This window comes from Hemibagrus wyckioides, linkage group LG20, assembly GCF_019097595.1.
Source record: "Hemibagrus wyckioides isolate EC202008001 linkage group LG20, SWU_Hwy_1.0, whole genome shotgun sequence".
Taxonomy (NCBI): domain Eukaryota; kingdom Metazoa; phylum Chordata; class Actinopteri; order Siluriformes; family Bagridae; genus Hemibagrus; species Hemibagrus wyckioides.
Window position 1 is genome coordinate 14604404 of NC_080729.1, and position 20787 is coordinate 14625190.

The 20787-nt window shown below is 40.4% G+C and overlaps 1 protein-coding gene across 1 annotated transcript in view; it reads right to left on the reverse strand.

Moving 5' to 3' along the window:
- Positions 1 to 20785, reverse strand: part of LOC131371085 (CUGBP Elav-like family member 5) — a 198142-nt gene extending 177357 nt beyond the window's left edge. The window contains exons 1-2 of the mRNA XM_058418839.1: positions 20219 to 20785; positions 3611 to 3693 (exon numbers count right to left, since the gene is read on the reverse strand). Coding sequence (XP_058274822.1) covers positions 3611 to 3693; positions 20219 to 20717 — 582 coding nt within the window. The 5' untranslated portion in view covers positions 20718 to 20785. The remainder of the gene's footprint in view (positions 1 to 3610; positions 3694 to 20218) is intronic.
- Positions 20786 to 20787: the final 2 nt, after the last annotated feature.

Here is a 20787-nt window from a genome sequence, read left to right on the forward strand (position 1 = left end):
CACAAGCACAAACACAAACACACACACCAGCCTGGAGTCATAACCATGACCCTGTTCACTGCTGTTTGTATTTGCATTTTCCATCTATTTCCCTTCTCCCTCCTCCTCATTCACCCTTTTCTCTAACCCGCTCTTTCTCCCTCCTTTCACTCATCATTTCTCTCTTCACTCAGTATGACCCAGCTTTCATTTCCTCTCTCTGTCTCTTTGTTCAGTTTGGAGCCGACGTCTTCACCGTTACTCTTATTTCCTGCAACGATTCAAAACCAGTTTTCAACCTGGTTATGTCCATAAACGGAAGTGCAAGGATGTGTAGTTATGGGAAAATAATCAACAACCAGGTGCCTGATGCATAAGTACATATGTTTACATCCCTGAGTTGATTCTTTTCCTGTAACAACATGTGTGTTTTATTTCTCTTGTACCACAGCTAACACTTTGTTTCTTAATTTATTAATTTTTGACACATTTTATTTGTTTAAAACTACATTTAATGTTTTAGAGAGGAATCTCTCTCTCTCTCTCTCTCTCTCTCTCTCTCTGTCTTTCTCTATGTGTTTTTTATCAATTATTATTTTATTTATTTCTGTACAAACAGCAACAAACAAAATGTTAAATTACAAATTAATTAAAAACAAATGTTTATATATATATATATATATATATATATATATAAATTCGAGGCATTTAATTCGTCATTTAATTTGAATCTTTCCCATTTCAACATTAAAGGTGTCCCACATTAATCAATCAAATAATAAATAAATAAATATATAAATAAACAGTGCAACCTGATATCCAAAGTGTATAACATTGCAATACTAATAATTAAAAAAGATGGATGCTTTTATTTATTTATTTACATTTTTTTAAGAGATCAGTAATATTTGGTAGAGGAGATAACTGATAAATTAGCATTAACTATTAAAAATAATAAAAAGTGCTACTTTCTATATCCTTGGCACACTCTGAGCCACTCTGAGTAGAGGGAAACCTAAGAAGACGTGAAAACAAAAGAGCTGTCTCCTGTCTTGTTTGAAACATCACTCCCAACATTGTCTCTATTGTATTGTATTGTATTGCATTGTATCCTTACCAATAATAGGTACTTTTAGAATATAGTGTGTTTTGTATATATACAGCAGCACATCCTGCTTGTGTAGGAGTGTGAGTTCACTGAATTCACTCACGCACCCTCCTGCCTCCGGCCCTCCGCCCAAAATAGGCTAACAGGCCTAAAAATATGCCTTCATCACTCTCATTTTTGCCTGACCCACCCCAAACACACATACACACACATACACATACACACACACACACACACACAGACACACTAATGGAAAAAAGTAGCACAGATCTTTTTAGGGTAAAAAAAAGCACACTGCCTTTCTAAAACTGGACTTCATTCAGTCCTGCAGTTTTATGGTGCTATTGGGTCTCAGTGGCTATTACAACTATTATACCACTCACAGTTCAGGGTCACACACACATGCACATATTGTGAGTAGCTACAGCTGGAAACACATATTGAAATGCAAAGCAACTGCGCGATGTAGTTTATATTTATGCCGGCTCCGAGGGTGCATGTGTAGGTCAGAAAAGGTCACACGTGTGTGTATTGGCGAACGCATTTGCATGCTTATAGGTTTTCTGTACTCTTGTGTGCGAGCGCGAGATTAATGTTCGAAACCTTTACATAAATCTTTTGCTTCCTTATTTACTGTCTCTCGCCCTCTGTGTCTCTCAGTTTTGCACTCTTTCTCTTGCTCTTGCTCTCTCAGAGGCAGCTGGTGAGGTGGCAGGGATGTACCCTGTGGGAGTGTATGAACACACACCCTTATCCCTGCTCATGACAGCACACTTTGTGTACATGGCCTCACACAACTACATAACATGCTCTCTCTCTCTCTCTCTCTCTCTCTCACACACACACACACACACAAAGCTCCCTGATAAACTGTAAACTCATAGTGAGGTGGTCTAGGAAATCCCATCGGATGCTGCTGTGGCTTCCACCAGGATGATGATATTAACAGGAATTAGCAGCTTATAGCCAACTTTTACCTCCTGAAATCTACTATAGATGAAAAGGGATCATTTTGGTAAACAATATATACTCAGAGAACACCTGTACATCACTTCAGAGAAAGGCTTTCTTTGTTTAATGCACGACCCACTTCATACAGAAACCCAACAGTTATCCATAGTTGGGATTCCTCTGTAATGCCTTTCACGAACATGTAAAATGACTTGAATGCGGGTCATGTAGACCTTTTTAACACAAATGTTTAAGAAAAACAACATTTAAAATGTAGTTCAGTGTGTTCCCACTCTGATTAGCGTGGTTTATAAGGTACGAAATTGAAATATACACCATAAGTCGGCGGACTGTATGACGTGACGAGGTTGAGGCAAGTGGGCGGAGCTTAAACCTTCACGACTGATCATTGGCTGTGTGTAGAAAAAAATGACATTAATATATCAAAAAGTACAGCATAAAAGAAGACGTGTTAGGATTAGTGAAATGAATTAAAAAATGCGACACACATCTGATGCTACCTAAACCGCCTTTTCTGCTTGAAGCTGCTTTCAAAAACAATGAAATTTTAATTCTAATTGTTTTCTGAATAACAGAATTTTCTTTACGTTTCGCACTGAATCCTTTTCTGTATAACGTCGTATAAAGTTTTATCAGGAATATCACTGTATTGTTTCAAGCATCTTAAAGTCTTAAAGAAATCAGCTGAAGGATAGCCTCCAAGGTGTTTTTATCTGGCTTGTATTATCAAAATAAGCAAAAATTTGTTTGTACTATTGTACTCAGGCATGAACGCAAACGATGTCAAACAAATTTTATATCCATGATATACAGTATGAATGCATAAATATAGTCTATTTTAAAACTTAGCACCATATTTACTTAGGCTAGCTTCGGAGACGTATCTGCAACAGTAAAAACAGAGCTAAAAAACTGTAGCCTCTCTTTCTTAGCACACACTGTAGATTATTTTTCAAGCTTCAGACTTCAGCGTGTGACCCAAAAGTACGAAGGTATATGTGAGAAGTAATTTGGATGATTACTATATAGTCCAAGGATCACGAATCTATACAGCTACTATATGAAACTTTTCATGAGAATCATTGAGACATGCTAATCTGGTAGCTAAAAGCCACGCCTTACATGTCAGCATCAGTGAACGAAAGAATGTGAGATATTAACGACTGACTGATCGGGTAAAATGAACGTTGTGTAAGTTTTATTTTTTGCTTGCAACACCGAGTCAAGCTCCACCGGAATATCCCTTCTCACCTGAAAGCTGAGCGGTGAGCGAGATCGTGAAGCACAGCCACTGTCAGTGTGACATCAGAGCGAGTGTTGTTTTATTCATGTAATATAGACACAGCCGTATAGGAAAACCTGCACGTGTGCATTGTCTATTCATCCTGGTGTGGATATTTAATATTGAGAAGATTAAAAAAAAAAAAAAATCAGGATTAAATGATGTGTGAGCCTGAAACAGGATTGTCTGTGTGAGTCAGCGGAGAAAGCAAGAGAATGCATGTGAGAGAAAAGGAAGAGAGAGAGAGGGAGAGAGGGAGAGATACGTACCCCTGGCAGAGTTTTCTGTTCGTGCAGTGCATTCTGGGCTTTGATGGCTGACTCACGAGCGCAGTAGGTGAGGAACGCGCAGCCTGGAGAACAGAGAGGAGGATTAAAGTATTACTGCACATGCCCACACACTACTGCCCACACACACCCCACACACACACTCTCTTTCTCTCTCACACACACACACACTCACGCTCTGTCACTCATACACTGACACAAATTTACACACACACTGTCTTTTTTTTTTTTTTCCTCATCAACCGGTCTCACTGTCCAAATGAATTCCACTGTGTGAATACTCGATTATATTACATAATATACTATTTACATATTCCGAGACAAACAAACACCATTCAAAGATCATGTGTACTTTTAGTTGTCCGTTATAAGTCTATATGTGAAACGTGGCTCCTTTCCACGTACGATTCGTGGCAAAATAAAACATCAGCATTTTATGAAACGTAAAAATACAATTTTATACACCGCTTATAATATGCTGAGTCATGAGGAACCTGGAAGACCCGGGGGTAAAGGGGAAGGGAGCAGGAGACACCCTGCGTGGGGTGGCAAGCCATCATAGGACGCAATCACACACACAGTCGCACACACAGAGATGATAATCAGCCTACAATGCATGGTTTTGGACTGGGGGAGGAAATGGAGTATCCAGAGAAAACCCCAGTGTGTGTGTGTGTGTGTGTGTGTGTGTGAGAGAGACCTAAAAATTCACTTCAAAGGACATTCTTGATAGAAATTCCGACATTTCTGTTGCTTTGGAAGATCAGAATCATGGTGTAAGTGATGAATCTTTCTAAAAAATTCTCCATATTATTAAAAAACACACACTCAAAGAGGAAAGCAAAGCAAAGACTGCTTTGTCAGAGCAAAGAATTTGTCTTTGTCTTACAATCGTAGACACACAGTATATACTTACGCTGCTCCGTGACATTCTATCATGTCTGTCTTATCCTAAGACTTGTGTTTTTTAACAGCGTTTAACTTTATCCTGTCAGGCTTAAAGCGGATCACTAATCACTGAATATTTATTGATGGGGGGGGGGAAGAAATTCAATATGAAACATTATTTGTAAAATATTGACATTGTCCCATGTGCTTTTTCTTTGCATCCCCATTCTGCCTGCGTCAGTATAAAATTATAGGCTCATTAATATTCAAATGCATTGGCATGCTTAATGTTTGAAGTAATTAAAATTCTAATGCATGTTTTCAGGGAATATCAAAGGCATACACATATTCATATGGCAGCATGAGAATACACACACACACACACACGGAGGCACGCGGATCTTAAAAACAAGTACGTGCCTTAAATTATTCATTTATTATCATATAAAATGAAGCAAAGAGAAGAAAGAAGACAACATCTATATCATTTTCTCTTCTCCTTCCATCCTAATTGCACACAAGTGAGTTCGAGTCAGGTTGAAAAGACGGTGATGAGATAAAAGGGGGAAAAAAATATATCAATAAATAAAGGGTGAGAGAGTGGAGGAGTGGAATAGCAAAAGTAGGTTTGATGTTTGACCGGCTCTGATCACGGTGTTGCGTGACTGCCTGGAGAAAATTGGAGAAATGTGTGTGTGTGAGTGTATTTGTGTGTGTGTGTGTGTGAGTCACCAATAGGCTTAATACAAAGTCAATACAGACACCTGCATATTTTTTTCCTGGGATGTAGCGCCTGAGCTAAGGCTGTAGCGCAAATGTCTCTATCTATATGTGTAATCACATTTTTAACCCTGAAGTGGGCGTGGCCTGAACTCGAAAGGTGTTTTTGAATTAAATATGAATCCTGTCTCTCTGCCCCCAGAACTAATGGAAAATACTGGGTAGATAGATAGATAGATAGATAGATAGATAGATGCCTCGGTTCAAAACTCGTCTCATATACAGATGTATGACGTCATAGTTATGAGATAAAGTAAGATAACTGCTCCCACAGCTAAAATTCAATTCAACCGCCTTCATCGTCTTTTCAGTCCTGGAGATAAAAACAAACCGGTAGATCTAGCCGTTAAAAATTTCATTTCCTCAAGGGAATCACAAGAGCACCCTCTGATTCCGTGTCATGGCTCTGGTGAGTTCACGCTGACCCCGGAGGTGATACAGGTCAAGGAGAGGGCGTAAAAAAGGGGCCTCCCGGGCGGACGGATAAATTGATCCGAGCCGTCAATCACACCTGCTTTATGTGACTACCTCCTCTAGAGGTCTGGACCCGAGAGAGACTCCTGGTGTGCACGGGTCAAGACTTTAACGACCTCTTTTTCAACACCTCTCCTCCCGTCCGCTCTAAACCCCCTACCACCACCCCCTTCATGGACCCCCGCCCCGCCAATGATTTCCAATGGCCGTGACGTGAATCAGTCGATCCTGCTGTTTTTATCCCTCCCGCTTTTATTCTGGTGGTGTGAGTGTGTGTGAAACTGGCCGCTGGAGTGATCAGTGTTACAGTAACGGTGTCGATGCTGAGATGCATCACCGCACGAGTTTAACCAGATGATCTCCTGATGCGTTAAACACGTGCATGTGCAAATTACTTTACAAAAAAGTGTCGAAAATCGATAACACTCTTAAAAAAAAATGGGCATGACTGATTTGAAACGATACAGAGCATTCCGGATGAGGAAAAAAATCATACAGACACACACACACACACACTTCTAACCTTGGCTATAAGTGTTTAATTTTGTCATCAGCAACACTATTTCAGAATATTTAGATGATGTGTATTCTCGTCTTATCTTTTCTATTTATTTCTTCTATTTTTTTCCTTTTTTATTATTATATTTTTTAATTTATTCATTTATTTTTCCTTTTTTTCTTGTTTTTTTTTGGTTGGTATTGTTTTTCCTGTTTGTATTACATTACTCTACTGTCCTCATTTTGCTGTAATAAAAAAAAAAAGAAAAAAAGAAACTCCTGTCCATTTTGAGTGTGTATTAAAGTGCTTTTTGGGACAAAATGCAGGTCAGTGACAATGTAAAATGGATTAATTTAACACCCGCAGTGTGATTTACTAAGCCTGAAATTCACTTTAGGAACAACTGCGTGCACAAATTACATTTATATGCCTAATTGACCAGTTTAATAACTTATATCCACATAAATCAAATTGCTTTCTTTTATTATTTTTTTTAATGAAACTTGAAAAAGTACTGATAGAAAGTGTGAATCATCATCGGATGTAGTTGCAGTATATACAGTGTAGCTGGTTTGGGTCGTGGGAATGGAGAGTTATATAGAGAGATGGGAAGGTGTGATAGCAGCAGTAAATAATGCTGTGTAGTTGGGTCTTATAGCGGAATACCTGGATTATATTTCTAAAATAAATCTGCGAAGATTGTGAGAGGTAATAAATGTTTTTATTTTGTCCCCTTTATGTGGACAGAGGAGAGATTTCCATTCATTTTCTATACCTGCTTTATTCCTAATTAGGGTCACCGGGATCTGCTGGAGCCAATCTCTGCACACATTGGGCGAAAGGCAGTCCATCACAGGGCCACACAACCACTACTAACCTATATTTAGAATTACCAATCAACCTGTTTTAGGACTGTGGGAGGAAACCAGAGTAACCGGAATAAACCCACGCAGCCATGGGGGAAAACATGCAAACTCCACACAGAAAGGCCCCTGCCTATTCAAACCTGTCTGATTCAGACCCAGGACCTTCTTGCTATGAGGCAACAGTGCTAACCACTGAGCCACTGTGCTGCCCCAATTTCCCTTCAACGTAAAAAAAATAAATAAATAAATGAAATAAATAAATAAATAAATAAATAACACCAAAAACTCTGAACATTAGATGGCTGAACAGAATTTGAAAAGAATAAAAAATTAAATAAAAAAAAAAAAATTAAATAAATGAATGAATGAATGAATAAATAAACAAAGAAAGGAAGAAAAGAAAAGAAAAGAAACCATGCTCTAATGAGAAAAGTTTTTCCTCCTAATTCATGACTAGCTGACAGTAGACTACACAACATACCAAATTATTGGGTAACAGAAATCTTTTAAATTCCCAAATCTGCCATCTCAGACGAGCTGACAGTTTTTCCGGCTGCGATGCAAATCAAAAGGCAATATTAACGAACATGCTCTAATACTAACCGTTTCTATATTACGATCTTATACAGGGACATCTCCTAAATATAAAGTTATGGGATGTGTCCTAAATAAATCAAACTGATTTGTGCAATAGAGAGTCCTCTTCGCCTAATTTTATTAACAGATTTAAAAAACATGTTATTTAATGAAGAAAAAAGTTTCATTGTTAATATAGTAAAGCTTGATGTATAGAAACTTTTATGAAAGGAATCTCCGGTGTCGGTACTTTTATTACAGTCATTTTTAATCACAAGTGATAACAGGAACTAACTTTACGACTTTAGCTGTAACTACAAACACACACCGATCAGGCATAACATTATGAGCACTAAGAGGTGAAGTGAATAACACTGATGATCTCCTCATCATGACACCTGTTAGTGGGTGGGATATATTAGGCAGCAAGTGAACATTTTGTCCTCAAAGTTGATGTGTTAGAAGCAGGAAAAATGGACAAGCGTAAGGATTTGAGTGAGTTTGTCAAGGGCCAAATTGTGATGGCTAGACGACTGGATCAGAGCATCTCCAAAACTGCAGCTCTTCAGCTCTCCCGGTCTGCAGTGGTCAGTATCTATCAAAAGTGGTCCAAGAAAGGAACAGTGGTGAACCGGCGACAGGGTCACAGACAGCCAAGGCTCATTGATGCACGTGGGGAGTAAAAGATGACCCATGTGATCCGATCCAACAGACGAGCTACTGTTGATCAAATTACTGAAGAAGTTAATGCTGGTTCTGATAGAAAGGTGTCAGAATACACAGAGCTGTTTTGGCAGCAAAATGAGGACCAACACAATATTAGGCAAATGGTCATAATGTTATGCCTGGTCAGTGTATAGAAAGTATCATCGTTCTTTAACGGATAAAAAAACCCATTGAAATATTTGTGAAATTTCTGTTGTATATGATAAATAAAGCACAAACTGTTATATTATTGTTGGAACATTATGAACTGTCGCATCACAGCACCATGTCGCTGATCATTTCCCTGCAATCGCAAGAATGTGATTATGCTACGTTTTACGTCATCAGCCGCTGTACTATGAATTCATCTGTAGGTGTTACTACTACTGGTTGCCGTAGTAATAACGTTTAGCAGTGGGCGGGGCGACTGGCATTCAACAAAAAGGTTTGGTGTTTGAGTATAACATTCAGCAGTGGATATATTCACCGTATCATATGAGAGGAAGGAGAAGAAGTGTGTGCAGATCACGTGCGCTCTACTATCTTCACTGTCATGTGGACACGCCCACATCTTGTTGCCAACGGTTGCTGTTGCTCATGTCACCGGGAAATCGGCAGCTCTCGATAAAAATGATCGCTTTGCTGGTGCGAGTCACTGTACATGTGAACGCAACATTAGATAAGTCATAAGTATTAGCATAGATAGCACATATTAGATAGTACAGATAAATCAAACAAATTCTATCCACATATAGGTCCCTTTCAAGTCAATTTACTGGTACAGTGTTTTAACAAGGGACATTTATGGTCTCAAAGCAGCTTTATAGAAGTATAGAAACGTAATAAAAATGATCAAGTTTAAACTTTAGTGTTAAATTTATCCTCTAAGAGTGAACACTATTCCTTACTATTTCCTGTGGATCTTCTTTGAAAAGATATTCTTAGTGCTAAGGTCACGGATTATAATCAGGTTCTATATGTCCAGCAGGCAGAACGGTACTAACTACTGACTAGACTGGGTGAGTAGCGAGGCTGAGAGCAGTGGTGATGGTGAGCACAGGCTGCAGTGGTCTGTTGCAGTGTGTCAGTCAGGGATCAACGGCAAATTGGCACAGACGCTGCGTACACTAGCCAGAAATCACAGATTCTCACTCGCTTTCTCTCTTGCACACACTCCTCTACACTCTTCTCTCTCTCTCTCTCTCGTCTAGCTTTAGTTCCAGAGCACACTCACACAATAAAGGGAAAGAGGAACTCATTTCACTTCTCCACCGAATTGATCACCTATCAGTCTTAAGTCGTAATTCTTCTCCAGACCATATTTCACCTGATGAAAAATCTGTAAAAGTTATGAGTTAAATAATTAGAGATTTTTTTAACGAGATGAGAGGAAAAGAAATCTAATACAATGACAGGTAGAACCAAAACGAGTGTACATTATTCTGTCCTGTCCTGTGCTGTTAAGATCCTGGTACTCTTTTTCTGCCAGCTGTTCAGTATTTCCCGCTTCAGCCAAGTGCTTTCTTTAAAAATGAATTGAAAATATATATTCAAAAATGTAAAAGACAAATACCAAGCCAGACTAATATCTTCTGGGGTTATTTTCCCGGTGGATTATGATGTACTTTTCATTTTTGATGCACAATGTAAATGAATGAATAAAATAATAAATAAAATAAATAAATAAATAATACTACTGATAATAATAATAATAATAATAATACCACTGATTGATCCTTCCATCCATCTATCAATGCATCCATTCATTCATTTAGCTGATTCAATTCAATGTATTAATTCAACTGATTGATTCATTCAATTGATTCATTCACTCAGTTGATTCATTAATTCATTCGTTTATCTTCTGTAACCACTTTATCTGAGTTTTATCAGAGTTTTGAATCCCAGAAATACTGGCCATGAAGCAGGAATACACCCTGGATGGACCACAGAGCACCCCCCCCACACACACAAACACACACACATTCGCACACTCATTCACACCGAGGTGCAACTGAACCTAGCCAAACAGCCTACTGGCGTGTTTCTTGGACAAGGAAGAAATCCACATATTTAGAAAATGCCCTGAAATTCCACACAGCCATTAACCCAAGTTCTCAAGAATCGAGACTCAAGACTACCCTCTGCACCACACCACCATGTTTAGTACAAAATAATAACTTGTTTCCCATCAGACATATTTGAATCGTTCATTCAGAATTCATTTTTAATATTCTAATAATAAGAGCACACACGGCATCTCGTATGATATGATGCGGACTATCTCTGGTAACAAACACCAAATCTCCCTCCAGAACGTTTCATTTAAGTGGTAAGAAACTGATTTATTGTTAAATGCTAGTTACCCCACCCACTAATAAACGTTATGACTATAGCAACCAGTAGAAGGAACACCTACTGATGACTCCGAAGTACAGCGAAATAATGGAATTCCTTAAAATAATGAGAGACTTTTAATCAGAAACCGCGAGATAAAAATCACAAAGGTTGAACGCTATTCAGCTTTACACAATGATCAGGATCTTGACACCTGGACAAAAAAAAGGGCCCTTTTCTAAATGTCTCTAGATTTTGATAACGTACGTATCAGGAGTAGGCCAGAGAAAGGGCTTCTTTTCAGACCTTCTTGCCATCCTGTCTCATTGTTCCAGCCACAAAGCTCACCCGGCTGCTGCATAATTGCCTTGTAATGAGTGGCATTATATATGCGCTAGTCTAGTGGAACCTGTAAACCTTAATTAAGTCAGTCGCATTCAGATCTGCCCAACCTCGGCCCTCAGAGCAAAGCTGTGTGTCAGGAGTGCACAGACCACCCCATGTAGAACTAATCACTCTCTCTTTCTTTTTCTCTCATCTCCTCACCCACCCATACACACACAGAGAGAGAGAGAGAGAAAGAATGCCTTTTAATAAAAAGGGTTACCACGCTTATGCATTAAAACTGCACACACCTGGGCCCGCTTTTCGATATTTATAGCAAACCGTTTCTCCAGCTCAGGGAAAACTCCATGTGCAGGTAAACACAATGTGGCACAAGTCATTTGTATTGCTCTCTCATGCAATGATTTATGGAGGCGACTGCTGGAGAAAAGGTAATACCTGAACTACAACTGAAATGACCTCACGTACATGATGTTATTATGCTTAAAGCGTACCTTTCAAATACTGATCCTGAAGAACACAAGCAGCGCCGACATAAATATGAATCCTAATGCAAATACGGCTCGGTGTTTCTCATTTATCACTTTCACCTACCGTTTTTCGGTTTTTCAGGGATTACAGCTTTTAACAACAAAACACAGTGCGATATAGCTCGCTCGTGCTTTCTGATTAGCTGCACTTTCGATGTCCCAGGAGGAAGCGAGTGTCTTTTTGACCTGAACTGCATTAACTAAGAGCTTCGCATCAGTCGGTTCTTTATTCAGTATTCATTTAAATATTGGATGATTTTAAGTCCCTGAAAGTCTATAAAAGTGGAAACTTTTGCGTAGTCACATTGCTTAGAAGTCCTTCAATATAAAACAACAATGAAAACGATGACGACGATTATAACGATGATTATCGTTACTACAACAGAAACCTTTAAAAACAAAACTATGTAATTGATTATTATCATAAGCAATAATAACGTTCTGCGCCATAAATTAGCCGGACTCGTTACACAGTAATGAAGTACAGCATCACAGTTTTCCCGTGGTGGAATGATGAACTAATAACAATAAAGAAATAAAAAGAGAGAGAGAGAGAGAGAGGCCACAAAGGCGTAATTTATGGTTTGCTTTACCTTCCTTCTAACAAATGGTTTCATATATTCTAATGTAGTACAAGCAGCATTAAGGTGTCTATTCATAGTCTAGCTTAAAGTCCCATTGGGAAATTCATAAAAGATCGCTTCACCAGACTCAGGTCTGATCTTCTGTTTGTTGGCGTAATAAATATTTCAGGGTTATGAATTTGCTTCACGTATATATATATATATATATATATATATATATATACACTACCAGTCAAACGTTTGGACACATCTTCTAATCCCATGGTCTTTCCTGATGTTTATTTCTTTCTACATTGTAAAACAATGCTGAAGGCGGCCGAAATCCACAATAATCTCCTTTGAACAGTTGATATTGAGATATGTCTGCTACTGATGCTCTGTAAAGCCTTCATAACGCCTCTAATCTGAGGTGCTGTTAATTGGTGATTTCTGAGGCTGGTGACTCTAAATGAACTTCTCCTCTGCAGCAGAGGTAAGTTTTGGTCTTGCTTTCCTGGGATGGTCTTCATGTGAGCCAGTTTCATCATGGTGCTTGATGGGTTTTGCAAATGCACTTGACAATACTGTTCTTACAAGAACTATTCCAGAACACCTGACCTTCGTGTCTTAAAATAACAACTGACTGTTGTTTTTATTGTCATTACATGTGGATTACTTAAGTCCATGTGTGTTATTTCATAGTTTTGAAATCTCCAGTATTGTTCTAGAATGTAGAAAATAAATCCCTAAACAAAAAACATTGAATTAAAAGGTGTGTCCAAACTTTTGACTGGTAGTGTATATATATACATATATATCTTAGTAGATTGTAAAAAAGAATTTTTTAAAAATTGTACTTTTGAAAACCTTATTTTAAAAGGCCTTGGCCTTTACTCAAGAGCAAAATATAAATAAAATGGTAAGATTCATGCTATAATTAGAATATCAACGCTATAATCCAACAGAGCGTAAAAGCCTCAGTGTGCTTCACGCAGAGACAACGTTTTACCATCTTTAGCCGTGTCAGGCACATGACAGCTAGGCAAACTTTGAGGACACGCCCAAGCTTTTGATTGGTCGACACAAACAAGGCAAGCCAGATGGAGCATCAATCTTTTTTTTTTTTTACCTGTAACTGTAATGTAATTGTAATAGCACCACATGCAGTACTGCCATATTTGTTACTCAACATTCAGTGGTCATTTCCAAACCCATGCAAACCATGTGAGGTGAATGTTAGGAGTTTCCTTCTTTATGTAGCATGTGCAGATGTCATTTATGTATTAGGTATGTCCTAACTAGCCGTTCTACTTATAGCCAATCACAGACATTTGCTTGGAAATGTATACAAATAATGGCACCAAGTGTTCTCTTCCTCACAATAACCCTGAATGATTAGCAGTTCAAAACACACACAGATATTTCACGTCACGTGGGTCTAAGGAACCACGTCCGAGCCCCGATTGTCCGGCACTAGCAGCTGTTATGCAATAGGAGGAGACCTAGATAATGAAGTGGAAATTTGCAAACGACTAAATTGGAAGAAAATCGGGTTACAAATTTGAAGACCCGAATTTACATGTAAATGAAATCCATTAGAGTTTGTCAAGAGTAGAAAAGCCTTTTCTTCTCCAGAAACCTATTCATTTAAACTCATTTATAAAGCCCTATCAGGTTGTTTGAAAAAGTTTCATTGGTGTTACTCAGGCGTTTATTTAACATGATCGCTGGCCTTCAATGAAAATTAAAATCCTTTAAGGGTTATTTGGATATTTAGGCAACTGGCTCTTTTCCTTTCATTAGAGGTCACATTTAAGAAGCAAAACCAGCAACACATGAGGAAGAAGCTTTATTTCCGGCTGTGAGGTTTGTTGAATGCGTAGACACACACACACACACACACACACACTGAAGATGAAGCCTGACAGATTCCATTTTCGATTCACTGCAAACAGCAGGCTGATTTCAGCGCAGCCACAACGGAGATTTTCAAAACCAATAAAACGCATAACATTTATCACTGATGGTGTGTATCTACGCTTCTCAGACGATACGATGCACAATTTGATACATAATAATCAATCTGATGTATGAAAGATAAATCTGGAACAGCCAACCGATTCAATTCGACGTGACGCGACGCAGTATGATGCAATAGGATGTAATTCAGCATTATGCAAACAGTCTGATGTTCATTTTACTTTGTTTTTGACACAGCTTGCAAGAAAACATCCAGTAGCCATAAATCAATACATTACATTACAAAGAGCGCTTCAGATTTTGATGACTAGAATATTTTATTTAGAACGCTTTTTTGTTCAAATGAGTTTCCTAGAAACACAGACTGATATTTTTTTTAAAAATGCATCTGTTTTTCTTTTAACAAAGAAAAAATGGCTGGTTGTCTGGAATGGGAGGCCACGCCTCCTTCTGTGGAACTGGCAGGTATGTAGGCCAAACATCATTCACTGTAACTGACCATCCTGTACACAATGTCCATGTTTCTTTCAATAGGACTGACCAGCAAAGAAGCCATGCCTCCTTCAATTTGACTTACTGTAACCACACAGTCCACGCATTACTAACTAAGACTGACAGGTACAGAACTGACCACGCCTTCACTACAGGGCTTCAGACAGGTTCAGAGGCCACAAAAATAGAAGACATGCCTTGTTTCTTTAGGACTTATAGGCAGAAAGGCCATGCATTCTTTGCAGGGAATGACAGACATTTTCTCTCCACTTATACTGACAGGCACACAGGACATGTCTTCTTTGCATTGGACAGACAGGTACAGAGACCACACCTACTTCAATGGGTCTGACTATCAGAGAAGTCATGCATTCTCCACTGACACTTACAGCTCTGAAGCCATGCCATCACTGGAGGTAAAAGTAATAGACTTTCTGTAGGACATATATGGATAAAGGTCCAATGAGAATGACAGGTACAGAGGACATGTCTACTCCACTGAGACTGACAGGCACAGAGGATATGTCTCTTTTAAAGGGATTCATGACACAGATGACACTCTTCTTTCACTGATTCTGGCAGGCACTGTTGCCATGTCTCCTTCACTGAGACTGACAGGCACAGAGGACATGTCTCCTTTCATTGAGACTGACAGGCACAGAGGACATGTTTCCTCCACTGAGATGGATAGACACAGAGGACATGTCTCCTCCACTGAGACTGACAGGCAAAGAGGACATGTTTTCTCCACTGAGACTGACAAGCACGTAGGATATGTGTCCTCCACTGAGACTGACAGACGTTAAGGACACGTCTCCTTTCACTTAGACTGACGGGCACAAAGGACATGTTTCCTCCACTGAGACTGACAAGCACAGAGGAAATGTCTTCTTCACTGAGACTGACATGCACAGAGGACATGTCTTCTCTACTGAGACTGACAGGCACAGAGGACATGTCTTTTTTACTGAGATGGATAGACACAGAGGACATGTCTCCTCCACTGAGACTGACATGCATAGAGGACGTGATTTCTCCACAGAGACTGACAAGCACAGATGATATGTGTCCTCCACTGAGACAGACACAGAGGACATGTCTCCTCCACTGAGACTGACAAGCACAGAGGATATGTGTCCTCCACTGAGACAGACACGGAGGACATTTCTTCTCTCCTGAGACTGACAGGCATGGAGGACATGTCTCTTCCACTAAGACTGACAGGCACAGAGGACACGTCTCCTTTCATTGAGACCGACAGGCACAGAGGACATGTCTCCTCCACTGAGACTGACATGCCCGGAGGACATTTCTTCTTCACTGAGACTGACAGCTACATAGGACATGTCTCCTTCACTGAGACTGACAAGCACAAAAGACATTTCTCCTCACCTAGGACTCACAGGCCACACTTCTTTCAACATGCCTGACAGGCACACTAGACATGCCTCCTTTACTTAGACTGTTAAGCACAAAGGTTATTCCTCCTTCACTGAATTTGACAATCACAGAGACTACGCCTTCTTCATTTAGGACTCAGGAACAGAGGCCACACCTCCTTCTTTGGGCCTGACAGGCATAGAGGCCATGCCTTCACTGGGTATGACTTATAACAACCATTCATTCTTTCTTTAGGACTTATAGTGACTCATGGTCAGGAGACAATACATCTCTACTAGACTGACTGGGACAGAGGACAGGTCTCATTCCCTGGATCTGACAGAGAAAGCCACGCCTCCTGAAACTGACAGAGACACTGGTTATGCCTCTTTTAGTTGGCCTGTCATCTCTATTCGAAGTGAATACATGCTGCTGTTTCTGCAGCTCCTTTCCACACCAGAACACACTGTAGTGGCCTCCCAGCATCTAATACATGTGAATGAAATGAAATGAAATGAAAATCTAATGCATAATAAATTTTAGCCTGGCCCAGTGTATTCTTGCATGTGAACACTTGTGTGAATAGGCGCAAGCTCTTGTCACGTCTCGCTGATGCGTTTCATCTTTCACGAGAGAATCCTGTTGCTTATTACAATATTTAGAAGCAGCTCTTTGAATCCCTGAGCACACGATTACTCCGGGATGATGGACGCTCCCGTCCTCGACCAGTACCTGAACCCAGAACGTTGTTAATGCAAAACTGAATGATGGATTGAAGAGAGATGCTTTCGGATACGGAGACAGCGTGTTGGAAATGACCTCCTTCCCAAGTCAAACGCTCGTAAGCATTTTGGTGAGAGAAGAACAGGGGAGTTGAGGGAGAGAAAAAGATAGAGTGAGTGTAATCCAGACCAAGAGCGAATGATGACTTATGGTTAAATCATAGTGAAAAGTAAATCGGGCATGGAGAAACAGGGAATAGCTGCTGTGCCGCTTTAGGCGGCGCTTTTCAGCAGGAATTTGCCACTTATTCTACACCTATTCATCATTCTCCGTTTCCCTTCATGCACAAAACTAATACTCTTTACTTCTGGCAACAGTGGCTTTGTGAAACCATACACAATTATTCAAGTGTTCAATATGGATTGTCCACAGCCACATTAATCACTTTTAGTAGGATTCCAATCCGGAATATTGGCATTAGACTGATACAGGCTTGAATAATTATCAGATCCGATTTGACACAAAGCGTACAGTTACAGAAAGGAAATGTTTTATATAATCACGCTCTCTGGTGTCACCCAGATGAGGACGAGGTTCCCTTTAGAGTCTGGCTCCTCTCACGGGTTTCTTCCTCATATCATCGAGAGTTTTCCCCTCACCTCTGGGATGCTCATTAGAGATAAATCTACATTGAAATTTGAATCATTAGTGAAGTTTTATTGCAGTTTTATATCCCTGTAAAGCCGTTTTTTTGCTCATTGTTTAAAGTGCTATACATAAAATAACATCTTTTCTGAATGGACACTGACGTGTATTCGGACCATTATTTCCTACATTTAAACAGTAATTTCAGAGAAAATGAAACCATTTTTTGCAGCATTTATCTTCGCTCTATGAAATCTCTGTCTTTCGATTCGCACTGCGGCTGCAGGAAGGAAGAAATAAAAGCAACAGGTGATTAGTAGCATGAGAATATCAGCGGCAGTAAAAACCCTGACCATGAAGCCCTGACCGATCATGCACGTTTTTGTGCTGATGGAAAATGTGTATTTTTTCATATTCAGATGCACCAGCAGTTGATTAGCTGTCAAACAAAGCATCGGAGTGTGTGTGTGTGTGTGTGTGTGTGTGAATGTCCTTGCTTTTCTGTCTGCATGTGTTTGTGTGTGTGTATGGAAATGCATGAGAAAATGAGACAGCAGAGTTACAGAATTATCAGCGGCAAACATTTACGTTGTTTCGTGGGTTAAGAAATGACATGCGGTACTTTCTGATCCATTTGCAGTTATATTTAACATCATAATGATATGTCCATAAAACAAGACGATTCCCGTTATCTTTTGTGTTCCAGCAGCCATAAACCGTCGCTTCATCGCTCACCTCTCTCTCATGAAGTTAACGTTTCCTCACTGAAAACTTTACCATGTCTATTATTAGAGGCTGTTTTTTTATAGTTATTGTTAAATAACAACGCAGTTTGAAAATCTGGTTATGATTAACCTGTGTGGAGCGTCTACCATACCAGTCTCTGTGAATGAGTTGTTGCTATGGAAACAATCTAGTATTTCGAAAAACAGCGCATTAACAGCAGCGTGTTAATCAGCACCTTCTGACCAGTCGGACTGGAGAGAATACAGCAGTGATGTGCTATAAAAGGATTTCCTTACATATTAAATTAAGAGTTGTCTCTACAGTGTGCCGCCCAGTTTCTGTCTCTGTCCCTCACACACACACACACACACAGTATCATGCTCTGTAACTAACCCGGTCTCACTACTATTCTATTGATTTTGTGTTCTGTAACATGCCGTCCCAAAATTGTAAATCAATGTTAGTTGAACACTAATGTAACAATTAAGCCCTGAGACGGCATGAAGCAGCGGTTTGTGCGTGTGTGTGTGTGTGTGATGAAAGAACCAAGCATACTGCACTGTGTGTGTGTGTGTTTGTGTGATGAAAGAACCAAGCATACTGCACTGTGTGTGTGTGTGTGTGTGCTGAAAGAACCAAGCATACTGCACTGTGTGTGTGTGTGTGTGTGTGTGCTGAAAGAACCAAGCATACTGCACTGATTCAGACTAGGTCTACTACAGGTATAAACTTTGTGTGTGTGTGTCTGTGTGTGTGTGTGTGTGATAGAGACAGAAAGAGAGAAAGAACCAAGCATCCTGCACTGATTCATTCTACTACAGGTAGTGTGTGTGTGTGTGTGTGTCTGAGAGAGAGAGAGAGAGAGAGAGAGAAAGCGATTTATCATAGTTATAACTAACTGAGAGATGGTATATGTCTCAAGGGGCAGAAAGGTGCACAGCTGAGCTTTACAGAAAATAAGTCAGAGAAAGCATGCTGTTTGGTATATATTTTTTAAAAGCACCACGTGACCACGACGTTTTACAAGCATTTTAACTGAAACATGCATCAACAAAAAGCCCAATAATCTCTCTGAGCAGACTTAAATCAACTGCGTGTAAGCACATGCGTTTATATTCTACTTCCGTTAATAAAAAGAGTAAAAAGAATACAGTTGGTCACGTGCTGAATAAGAGCAAGGAGCAAAAGAAAAAGAAACTTTTTGGAAAAGCTTTAATGAGCATGAACTTTATTTGTCCCGATCAGCGCTGTTCGCAAATCAAACGGAAAATGCTGCGCGCGTGCACTGACGCGCCGCGCCGGGAATTAGAGCTGCGCAATATTATCGTGCGTAAATCGTCACTTCGACATTGGCTTTTTAAAAAAAAAAAAACATATCAATATGCCGATATGCAAATAAATAAATGGTTGTTGATCCTCTAGTTTTTGTTGTTTGTTTTTGCAAGCTGCGAGCTGTCCAAATAGACCTAAATAGCTTTTTCTCTTGCTGTTCAAATAATGCATGTCAATATTTAAGCATCTGGCATAACGGGTTTACTATCAATATACTGGAAGGCATGGGTTAATAACATAGGGTCAGCGTTAACATTAACATTATTCACGCGCAACACACGCGCGCGCGCCGTTTTTTTGTTTTTTTTTTCCAGGATGCCCTACTTCTGCAAGCGCGAGCAAAAATCGTGCAATAAACAAGTGGGAGTGACCCCAGCATGCACGCATGTCCACCTGCTGTGGGTTATTTCGTGACACGTTGTTTTCTTTTACAGAATAAAAACAAGCAAACAAAAACAGTCTGTTGGCGCACGAAGACGCGTAATTGTGAATGGCGTGTTGTTTGTCATCAACAAATGTTTGTCTTTGTTGTTTATGATTCAGGTTATTGTTTGGAAATCGTGGAGGATCTGAAAATGACAGAATTGCGGAATTGATGCCAAAACACTGGCAAACACAGACGATTATTAGTGGATGGAAAGCTGGTAAGTGGAGAGAAATAACTAAGCAAGACCACAACGCTGGGATCATAAACAACCGCGAGCACATTCTGTCCATGAGTGCGCCCCGAAACAGTTAAAGCGCGTTACCTTTGTGCATGCCGGTGTAGCGGTCCTTCAGCACGGTGAGCTCGTGGATCTTGCCGAACTGTTCGAACAACGGTTTGAGGTCCTTCTCCTCGAGGTTGCGTGGTATTTGGCCCACGAAGAGCTTGATGGCGTCCTGGTCCTTCATGGCGCCGCCGTCGGCGTGGATCACGGAGCCGGACTCGGGGCCGCTCATGGGCTTGGGGAGCGCGAGGTGCGCGTGCTGCGGGCTCGGGGCTGCTGACAGTGGTGCGGGTGACGCGCCGAGGAGCGCGCTGGCGTGGGCGGGCTGCGGGGGAGTCTGCTGCTGCTGCTGCTGATGCTGCTGCCGCCTCACTTCACTCTGCGTGAATCTGGCCATTCTGAGCCGAGCGCGCCGGAGACAAGCGGAGCGGAGCGGAGAGGAGAGGCGCGGGCAGGCGGGAGGATAATAATAACAACATACACACGCGCACACAACACACACGCGCGGGGGCGGGCTAGTACGCACACACACACACATACATACACACACGCGCGCGCAAACACACGCACATAGACGTCCGCGCGTGCGCGAGCGCCGGGAAAGGAGA